The sequence below is a fragment of the Aquila chrysaetos genome, chromosome 6, assembly GCF_900496995.4.
Source record: "Aquila chrysaetos chrysaetos chromosome 6, bAquChr1.4, whole genome shotgun sequence".
NCBI lineage: Eukaryota > Metazoa > Chordata > Aves > Accipitriformes > Accipitridae > Aquila > Aquila chrysaetos.
This window is the reverse complement of record NC_044009.1, coordinates 31,611,329-31,622,419: the sequence shown is the minus strand read 5'-3', so window position 1 is coordinate 31,622,419 and position 11,091 is coordinate 31,611,329. Positions and strand designations below refer to the sequence as shown.

The window sequence follows — 11,091 nt, the reverse complement described above, 5'->3', positions numbered from 1 at the left end:
AACTTGATTAATAATATTTCTATTTCAGAATATTTGGAAACATGTATATTTACAATCTTGCTCATAGCTGTCTCACTGAGGGTCAGATTCTGCTGTCCTTACTCATGTCAAATAATTTCTTACATTGCATGTAATCTCATTGATTCAGTGTGGAGAATGATGGCAAAACCTGACCATAGCGACTAAAAGCAACAGTTGCTTCTTTCAGTCTTTGACAGCTGTGAGAGCAACTCTTTTTTTTTCCAAACCATCCATCCTAAATTCCGACCTCTAAGAGTATGTACCTATATTTAGCTAGCAAGATTAAGTTGCAGAGGCATCAGGCAGGGCAAAGCACATTGGTCTGCCTTTTTTACAGACAGACCTTTGGGCAGACAACAGCTAAAGCTTTCTGCTCCCTCCCCTTTCCCAAGTATTTGCGAAATGGATTCCCAAAGGGAACTCACTGAAGAGCTCAGACTTTATCAATCCACGCTTCTTCAGGATGGCCTCAAGGAACTCCTTGAAGAGAAAAAGTTTATAGATTGTTCTCTCAAAGCTGGTGACAGAAGCCTGCCTTGCCACAGATTGATTCTGTCGGCCTGTAGCCCTTATTTTCGTGAGTACTTCTTATCCGAGCAAAATGAAGAAAAAAAGAAAGAGGTAGTTCTAGATGATGTTGACCCCAACATCCTGGATATGATTGTCAAATACCTTTATTCAGCAAGTATTGATCTTAATGATTCTAACGTGCAAGATATTTTTGCTTTGGCCAGTCGCTTTCAGATCCCTTCTGTATTCACTGTGTGCGTCTCCTATCTTCAGAAGAGGCTTGCTGTTGGTAACTGTCTGGCCATCCTTCGATTAGGTGTTCTGCTTGATTGCCCAAGACTTGCATTTTCTGCCCGTGATTTTGTTTCAGATCATTTTGTGCAAATCTGCAAAGAAGAGGACTTCATGCAGCTTGCCCCGCATGAACTTATCTCAGTTATTTCACCTGACAGCTTAAACGTAGAGAAGGAAGAACTGGTTTTTGAAGCAGTAATGAAATGGGTCCGAACAGACAAGGAGAACAGAGTAAAGAGCCTGGGGGAAATTTTTGACTGCATACGTTTTCGCCTAATGCCAGAAAAATATTTCAAAGAACATGTTGAGAAGGATGATATAATTAAAAGCAACTCAGACCTTCAGAAAAAAGTAAAGATTATTAAGGATGCTTTTGCTGGAAAACTGCCTGACTCTAGCAAAAGTACAGAAAAGTCAGCCAAAGGGGAAGTGAATGGCGACGTAGGAGATGAAGATTTATTGCCTGGCTACCTAAATGACCTTCCCAGGCACGGCATGTTTGTCAAAGACCTAATTCTTCTGGTTAATGACACTGCTGCAGTAGCTTATGATCCTCTTGAAAATGAGTGCTACCTAGCAGCCCTGGCAGAACAGATTCCCAGAAATCATTCCAGTATAGTCACCAGACAAAATCAGGTCTACATTGTTGGAGGACTGTATGTGGAAGACGAGAACAAGGATCAGCCTTTCCAGTCATACTTCTTCCAGGTATAAGCTTATAATTGTTGGTGCAGTAACAGGTGCTTATAAGAGTTACTGAAAAGTATTCTGAGTCTCTGCAAGTGAGTTGTCTAGTCTCTCTGTACGGTCATTGGAGAGAAGTATCTATAGAGAGCTATTCCTGTCTCGGCGAGATAGATGAAACCAAGGGATTTGCATCTTCTCTTTCAAGACCAAGCCCCCGGTGAGATCTCAGAAAAGATTAAAAGGATTAGTATATTATATCTAGGCACTGGCTTTCATTGTTTAGGGCCCAGATTTGTAATGGTACAGATGCCTAAATTTAAGCCTAATAATATTTTTGTAAAATACCTTTTGTGAATTCCTGTTAACTTCCGTGAAAGTTGAGTGCTTAGCTGCTTTAGATCTAATGAGATGTCTTTCTTTTTTTGCATGTGAAATATTTTTATGACAGCAGTAATATGCATATTTTAAATGCCACTTTTGTCACTAAAATTCCAGAAGTCCTTTTGTCACATCTACCTTTGAAAACTAAAGGGTGTTCTAAAATATGTAATTTAGAGGTACAAGGTGGTTTTCTTGGCAAACTGTCAATGTCAGTACGCTAAATACCATGTTTCAACCAAGAGCATAATTTTATATCTTTGTAAATCTGTGTAAATATAAGGCTGATTAATACAAACTGTAACTTCCACAACATATTTCAGAAAAATTAGCAAAAATACAATTTGGCATGCTTACACCGTAAACTAATTCTGTTGTGTTGTTAGCTACCTGGCTACGTGCTTTGGGGGATATTTAAACCATATCATGATGAGTTATGCAGTATGCTGCTGGCCATGTCCTGTCTTTAAGCACATTTTGCCTAAAAGAGTGAAAGTAGGTCCTGTTTCAATATGGAATAAAGCAGAGTGATAAGCAGTGATAGAATTTTAAAGCCTTCAGATATTTAAAAATGCAAATATTAAGTGTTTATAGGAGTATGGCTCACTGATTTCACCCAGTGAAAGAGTTGGTTTCAAGCGTTTGTTGTATCTATGAGAGGGAAGTCTTAGTTTGCTGGGGAGGGATTAGCACTGTTTCATTTCCTTATGTAGGTGTAAAACGCTAATCACTGAAGTGCAAAACTTGTTACGGAAATATCCTTCTAATAGAAATACTGTGTTGATGTCATAATGTATATAATCCAAAACTGAATAGTCTAAGTCTCAGGCTACTAGAAAGGGGCCTCTGAAAAACTAAACTTCAACACTGATATTAAAAATGGATGAAGTTTTCAGGATCCTACTTTATATGTCTACATCCGTTTCCTGAAATCCTGCTCTCGCTTGTCAACTTTAAGCTGCTGCTGCTACTGCCTATAGTTAAAATACTTGTCTGCATTACCCATGTGGCTGTTGTTCCCTCTAAAATGTTAATGTGGTGCCAAACCGATTTTCACTTGCTCATCTCCCTTTCTCCACCAGTGAAGCACCTGTTAGCATTTTATTTGGTAGCTAGCAACTCAGAAGGAAACAAGGCTGCCACCAGCTCAAAAATGCATGACTAGTTTATGCCCTATCATCAGTAGATATGTCATCTTCAAGACTGATTCACTAAGCATGCTGTGATCTGTGATGGGTATGTCTTCTCCTCATTAGGCCACCCAGATCCAACTACTGGGGCAATCCATGTCCACGACTAAATTTCACTGCTGCAATAAAACTTCCTGTCCAGTAGGGGTGGTCTGTCGGATTTGGGAGAGGCGTTTTAACATGGAGACCTTGAATGTGGAACATACTTCTGGAAAAAGGATGTCGCTGAGCTAAACCCAGATCTGATTACTTTGACTGAACTTTCTCTTGCTTTCTATTAAAGGCCTTTACACTCATGCAAACTCACGTTTTACCTTCCCTTCCTGTACATTGTGAAGCAAATCTATATGCAATAGAAGAGAGAAAATACTCTCTTTGAATGTTAGAAAGCATCCAGGTTCAATTGTAAGTTCTCAGATCAAAACAAAAATTGAGCACCACAGGTCTAGGAAAATATTGTCTTGTTTGGTTTTTTTTCTTCTGTCCTCCTTCTGTTGCTTCTCCTCAGGTGTTTTCAGCATACTGGATGTGAATTGAGACAGCTGTGAGAGTACTTCAGTAGGCATGACACCGATATTATTGCCAATGGAGCTGCACGGCTTGCCTTTTTTGTTTAGGAGTGAAATCTTTATTCATTGTGTCTTCAGAGATCTCGGGAGCTTTTGAGGGTATTTGTGACAAAACACCACTCTTTTGCTCTAGGGCCAAAGAAACTTCTGTGCCATTTGCCATGTAATACTTCCTGATCATTAAGAGGAACGGTGTGAGGGAGGATGCCTGGCATCTCTCGTTGTAGCGATGAGCGCAACCAGCTAAATATATAGCTGTGGAATGGCAGGAGTGTCTGCTCCCTTCAGGCAGGAAGAAGAACAACTTGTTCTTTTCAGCATGGGATGGGGAACCCAGAGAGTGAGGGACCTTTAAACAAGGAAGAAGAGCTTAATAAAGAGGCAAAGAAACTCTGTGAGGACGAGTAAGGGTGAGCAGATGCAAAGAGAGCTGTGTGGCATTGACTCTGCTAGGTCTCAGCACCACGAAGCATGGGTGGGTAGAAGTCATTCGTTAACTGCACTGAGGGAAGGGTAGGTTGTTCAGGCAAGCAGACGAGCTGTTGAGAGACACTGAGTGCAATTAGATTAATGCTGTGGAACAGTGTTCGTTGTGTGGATTTTTACTATTTGCCTTTCCTAACACTTCCTGTTCTGATGCTCTTTCAGCTGGATAGCGTCGCTGGTGAGTGGGTTGCCCTTCCTCCACTGCCATCAGCCAGGTGTCTCTTCGGGCTGGGGGAGTCAGACAACAAGATCTATGTAATTGCTGGCAAGGACCTTCGCACTGAGGAGTCTCTAGATTCAGTATTGTGCTATGATCCTGTGTATGTTTAAAATTTAATCATGCCCACTGAGGACGTGTAAATAGCCCATTGTTAGTTGAAAGAGCATAACGGTGGTATTATTCTTGTTCCAGGGCAATGAAATGGGGTGAGATCAAAAAACTACCCATCAAAGTATATGGCCATGCTACTGTCTCAAACAATGGATTGATATATTGTCTTGGCGGAAAAACTGATGATAAGTGAGTCTTTAAGTCTTTTCATGACAATTTATAACATTATTTGGTTGGTCCTTTATAGATTATATGTCCTCACACTCAGAAATCGGGGTTTTCCTTTTTTACATCTCTGGATTAAGGTTGCTAACAATTTGACAGAGGGGAACACATTATGGTATATAGGATATCTTTTTCATGATAAGGTAAAATTGCATATAAATTGTAATCCCAACTAGTTATTTTAATGACCATACTTATTTCCAAGGCAAATTTTACTTACCTTGCAGACACATTAGTAATATATAGCTGTGAGGACCCTCACTGAAAGTATTATTTCCTTCCGGACAAAAATACTTAGGTGCCATGGAATTACTGTGTCAGTTTTTCAAATTTTCTAACCGGTGATGCCTGTTACACCTTAATGGGTATAACATTAGGAAAATAGAGGTTTTCACTCACACTGAGCATGTGGTGGTAATTTTTCAGTGTTTGTATAGGGGACAGTTAAGATAGATAGAAGCTTGTCAAGTCAGCCAGAACAGCAGCATAATCTTTCTTTTATAACCTTTGTCATACATTCCTCCAGAAACCCCTCTGAATAGAATATGCTGAGAAAGGACGTTGTCTTTCTCCTCTAAGGTACAGTGAAATTGCTGCCCCGTGTAAGCAGCATTTAACATTTGATTTAGTGCTATGGATGTGATTGATTAGTGCTTTGTAGACATGCAAAAGTTCCCAGATTAGATACAAGAAGGGGTCTTATGGAGAAGAAAGAGGTGTTATACACTACACAATCCACCTCAACTAGGTCTCACTTGGAACAAGCCAAAAGTTTGTTAGAAGTGATCACAGTTTTTCTTTTTCCTCCCCAGGAAATGCACTAATAGACTATTTGTATACAATCCCAAGAAAGGAGACTGGAGAGACCTGGCTCCAATGAAAGTGGCTCGCTCAATGTTTGGAACAGCTATCCATAAGGGCAAGATTGTCATTGCAGGTGGTGTCACTGAAGAAGGCCTTACTGCATCTGTTGAAGCTTTTGATCTGACCACCAATAAGTAAGTGCAATATTCAAGCTATTTTTAAGCAAGTGTTTCATCAGCTAGGCTTTTAGCAGCTCTGAGGTAAGAGTGACAAAGGTGTTCAGGTGCCTATACTCCCACTGAGACACTTGGTCTACATTCACATCTTTAGCAACAACAGCAGCAGCAGCTTAAAGAGCCCTTATCTCTGGCCATTTTTCTTGCCCCCACATGCATTTTCTATGCTAGCGTAGCTACATCGCAAACATGATCAAGGAGCTCACATAGCAAAAATAATCCACCCTCTAATCTTTTTTTTTTTAAGTCTGATTATTTTCCCAATTTAGTTAACCACACAGCCACATAAACAGGTGTGCTGGCATAATAGGGGAGAAGTGGGAGAGATGGGCAAGGGCCACACCAGGTAGTTGAAACAGTACTGGCACTAAATGTGAAACCCCAGCAAGAGAAATCAGGTGCCTGAACGGGACTAGCTGAATGTCCTTCGGGTATGTGGCCTTGGGATGTCTTGCTGTTCACTTACCTTGTCACAGCAAATACCATTTACCACTGCTAAGTGACAGGTGGATAATTCTGCTTATTTATTTAATATGAAAACTCCAGGAAGACTTTCAATTCTAAGTGCATGCTCTGAAATACTATAAAGAAAAAGTAGTGACAACAGAGAGTAAGCTATACCTGGAATTAGCTTACTTATTTGGTCCAGATACTTTCCAATGTTCTTCCTCACAGCCAGAATCTTTCGCAGTCAAGCATCCCTCAAAATTGTATTATTTTCCAGAGGTTTATACCCTCTGTATCTGTGTTTTTCTACTCTTAATTTTCCTTTTTCTTACTTCTGTTGCTTTTCCTTCCTATCATCTTATTTACAAACTTTCATTTAAAATAGTATCAGTAAAGCTTTATTCTGGTAGCTCAAACTTGTAAGTGGTCCTGGATGCACCTTTATTTTATTAATGAGCACTTCTATTGTATATAAACACATTTGGCTGTGCTGCCTTTACTGACAGGTGGCATTGCAGCCATCAACCTCACAACAAAAGCTTTAACTTAAATGGATGCTATTCCAAAGAGACTTGCTTATAAAATTTAACAATATGAAATGTGAATTATGCAAGAAGTAATTTTATGAGGAAACTTTGGACTTTACACCTTCTATAGAAAGCAAAGGAAAGCAAAGATCATTTTGTTACCATGATGTTTGGCGCATTCTTCTCTTCCGTTGTTCAGAAACATGCGCAGCTTGTGGTCTGAAAAATCTGCAGGTTCTTGTCTTGGTTTACTCTGTTTTGTTACAGTCAAGTCACACAAGTGAGAGAGACAAATTAGCCTATTAGTTTTGATGTTGACATTATCCAGAAGCGGGATGTCTGTATGTTTGATATGTTCATAGGTGTGAATTGGCAGAAAATTTGAAATTATGCTAATGAGCTCCAGTGACTTTTTTTAACTCAAATTACTATGTCAATGCCACTTGAAACGAATTCATTTTGGAAACTATAGGGAAAAAATGACAGTAGCTGGGGAACAAGACATCTGTATAAAGCATATTACTGACGATGGGACCAGGCGACTGTAAGAAGTGGTCTCTGGGAAGAGATGTCATCATGGTGTAATTCCATCACTTAAGACTTGCAGGAAGTCCCTGTGGGGATGGAGACACTGAAACTCACTGCTGATAAATCTCAGATTTTTTTTCCTTTTACTAAACCATTCACTCAAGCGGTCCTTGGTACCTGAATCTATGTCACCCAGAGGTGTATTTTAGTGCATCCAGTTTAGAGTATTTCTCATGTGTTTGTTTAACTTAGGTTTTTCTTTTCATTTTTAGGTGGGAGATTATGCCTGAATTTCCCCAAGAGAGAAGTTCCATCAGTTTAGTCACCTTAAGCGGAGCTTTGTATGCTATTGGAGGCTTTGCAATGATTCAGCTTGAATCTAAAGAATTTGCACCCAGTGAAGTCACTGACATATGGAAGTAAGTTTAATTTTAATTATGCTTTCCTGGTGGAAAGCCATATCTAAAATTGAGGTCTGTAGACACTGGAGGGTAAAATTAGTTTTCTGTTTAACTCTGGAAATGAACCATAGCACAGGTTGTAAAGCACTTGTTGACAGATAGAAATGTTTGTCAGAAAGTAACAAATAAACATGAGACTTAAATCTAATGACTACTTCCACCTACTAATAATTTGAACAGTCTGAGTCATGATCTTCAGACTCTCTTACTCTTTAAAAGAATAAGTTGCCATATCTCTTGGCAGGTTTAGCCTTGTAAGTGTACCATAAAAACATTCTGTTTCATGACATTCTTACACAGAAAAGCCTGTATACACAGAGGTTTGTACATATTCATGTGTTAATAGTCAAATGAGTAATTGTTCCAAGAGAATCAGAAATCCCTGTCTGTGGTAGGTTGACCCTGGCTGGGCGCCAGGTGCCCACCAAAGCCGTTCTATCACTCCCCCTCCTCAGCTGGACAGGGGAGAGAAAATATAACAAAAGGCTCATGGGTCAAGATAAGGACAGTTTAATAAAGTAAGAGCAAAGGTCACGCGTGAAAGCAAAGCAAAGCAAAGCAAATGATGTTATTCTCTACTTCCCATCAGCAGGCGATGTCTGGCCACTTCCTGGGAAGCAGGGCTTCAGTACACCTAGTGGTTGCTCCGGAAGACAAAAATGCCCCCCTTCCGTCTCCCTTTACTTAGTTTTTATATCTGAGCTGACGTCATATGCTATGGAATATCTGTTTGGTTAGTTTTAGGTCAGCTGTCCTGGTTATGTCCCCTCCCGAGATCTTGCCCAGCCCCAGCCTGCTGTTGAGGGGGGGGCAAAAATGTTGGAGAGACAGCCTTGATGCTGTGCCAGCGCTGCTCAGCAGTAGCCAAAACACTGGTGTGTTATCAACACCTTTCCAGCTACCGATGCAGAACACAGCACTACGAACACAGCACTACGAGGGCTGCTATGGGGAGAATTAACTCCATCTCAGCCAGACCCAATACACTATCTCCTAGATTTTTTTTTTAATCTAAATCATGGTAGCAGTGATGAAACATCACATCTTTGCTGTGACTCTTCAGTTGCTAAGGTAAACTGAGGAGTTTAAGTGGCAGAAGGATAGGAAGGATTCCCAGAAAAAACACCTTTATATGTAAGAATCTGAAGGAATTCAGAAGGGACACTTAAGACAAGTAGGAAGCTTTTATAGGAGTAATTAAAGTATGACACAGGCCAGCAACAAGCTTTAAGGACCAGGAAAAGGACAGCTCACGTGCGCAAGAACATCTTTCTGTTTGGTTCTAGAGGACAAAAGCAGCCTTTTGTGGCATCCTTCAGCACATGGTTGCTACACGCCTTTGCAACATGTGGACTATCCTCCTTTTCATGTATGTGTGATGAAGCATCAAACTCAAATTTTAAGATGTTATGTTCTGACCTTATTTTGTTCAATGCAGGTATGATGATGAAAAGAAGGAATGGATTGGCATACTGAAAGAGATCCGATATGCTACTGGAGCCTCCTGCCTGGCTACACGCTTAAACCTCTTCAAGTTATCAAAACTGTAAACAAAATGCTGGAAAATGTGATATGGTGAGGGAGTTTTGATAGGCCTTTCTGGTTTTGTTGCATGAAAATATCCCCAAATTGTACAGTTTTGTAGCAGCACGCTAGTTATACTGTTAACTGTTAAACAGTTCATCTGTCTGTCCAAGTCTTAAGATATGTACTAGGTAACCAACAACAACTGATTTCTTGCCAACGTTTAAAATCCTCAAGAATTCTAACTAACGTAGATTAGAATAAATGAAGATTTCAGAGAGAACTCCATTTTTCACTCTGTGAAATTGCCAACCAAACTAGTTAGACTTCCTTACACAGACAATCCAGGATATTGGTGCCTTATCCTCCAAACAATGCCCATGAATTAATTAAGTTAAATACAACTAGTAGGTATCTAATTTTATTCTAACTGGCTGTTTGTACAGCCTGATTTCCCCCTTCAGCATTTTATGTAAATCCTGCATTCATCAGACATATCTCGAAAATATTTTCATTAGAGCCTTCTAAAAATAATTTAGCGTGGAATTGAAATGCATATTGAAAACAAAAGTGGCTTAATACTATGTGGCCTAAGAAATGTGAATCTCAGCTAAAGCTGTACTAGTAGCCAGACATGTGAAGAAAGAGAGACAAGTTCACAGGGTTAATAGCTCAACTGTTTCACCTACTATGTTTAGGCTTCTGGTAACAAGGATTTTCCACTTTTTTATGCTTTTATATTTATTTCCAAAGCAAGTATTTTATGGACATTTTTCTCAGAGATCTGAGGCCATTAACAAGCATTCATGAAAAAGTCCTAGAAGAGGACTTACCATCACCAAATACCTACGGCAGAGAGGACTTTTCCATCTAATACAGAGTTGATGCATTTTGATGTTGAAACTTTTAACAATTAAACTTTGTTTCAAAAACTATAGAAGTATCACTTATGGTGTCTCTTCTAGTGATCAGCTCATCATCACTGCCATATTGACAGGACACAGATTTCTTAGTACTGCCTTTGCCCAAAACAGCACTCAGTTTTCTTAAAGTAGAGCATGCCCACCATTTTCATAGAGTATTTCTTCAAAGGATTTCTCCATTGAATAAAGAGGGTGTCCTAAATCTAAAGGATGTCATAAATCTTATGACAATTGATATAGCAGGAAAACTGGAAAAGAAGCCCACCACATCTGAATGAATAGAAATTCCAACTATAAGATGACCCCTTGCATTGCCTTCCTAGGAGACAGAGGTAAACATACAGCAAAGGCAGAGCCGTCATAGCTCATTTTCAGTATGTTACTCTATACTAGTACTTAATCTGTGGGACATCTTTTGTTTCCCCCTTTAGTAGCCAAATCTCTTCATTGGCTCCAGTTAAATCACTGGTTTACACCAGCCCATCTGCTCTAACACTTGCCGATTTAATTTATAAAGAATGACTGCAAAGGATCAAAAGCAGCACATTTGACTGAAATACTCTTAAATTTTGCTTTTTTTAGATGCCCTTTCTGAATCCACTCATAGCAAGTTTTAATCCTCTTCCCAGTGTGAATACTCGTAACTTTATCCATACATAACTTGAAGATACCTGGCTTGGCACAGAGTGACTGCCAGATACCGGAAAAGCAGGGTTCAGCTCAAACACATGACCACCCATGACTGATCACTTTAGCCACAGCCACTGCCGCCTTTCTTACGCTCCAGGATTGCTACTTGAAAGCCATCCGTACAGGCAACAGCCCTCTGACTTCTAGCCCACCTTCCGAGATCCTAACCTCTATTTATGATTGTCTTCTCCATTTTATACAAAATATAATGTGCATATAGTCTTTCTGTGTGCTGTGCCTTCAATGACATTACCTCAAAG

General features: G+C 39.8%; 1 protein-coding gene across 1 annotated transcript; it reads left to right on the top strand.

Moving 5' to 3' along the window:
- Positions 1-336: 336 nt before the first annotated feature.
- Positions 337-10,153, top strand: KLHL41 (kelch like family member 41). Its single transcript, XM_030018967.2, has 6 exons — positions 337-1,533; positions 4,298-4,455; positions 4,548-4,655; positions 5,504-5,689; positions 7,506-7,652; positions 9,133-10,153. The coding sequence occupies exons 1-6, from the start codon at positions 424-426 to the stop codon at positions 9,242-9,244; spliced, it is 1,821 nt and encodes a 606-aa protein (XP_029874827.1). The 5' UTR covers positions 337-423; the 3' UTR covers positions 9,245-10,153.
- The last annotated feature ends 938 nt before the right edge of the window (positions 10,154-11,091 follow it).

Bases quoted from the DNA above. Each gene is read 5' to 3' on its own strand.
- KLHL41 (XM_030018967.2), top strand. From the start codon at position 424: ATGGATTCCCAAAGGGAACTCACTGAAGAGCTCAGACTTTATCAATCC. The intron at 4,656-5,503 runs GTGAGTCTTTAA...TTTCCTCCCCAG, and splicing joins GGCGGAAAAACTGATGATAA to GAAATGCACTAATAGACTAT. The intron at 7,653-9,132 runs GTAAGTTTAATT...TGTTCAATGCAG, and splicing joins GAAGTCACTGACATATGGAA to GTATGATGATGAAAAGAAGG.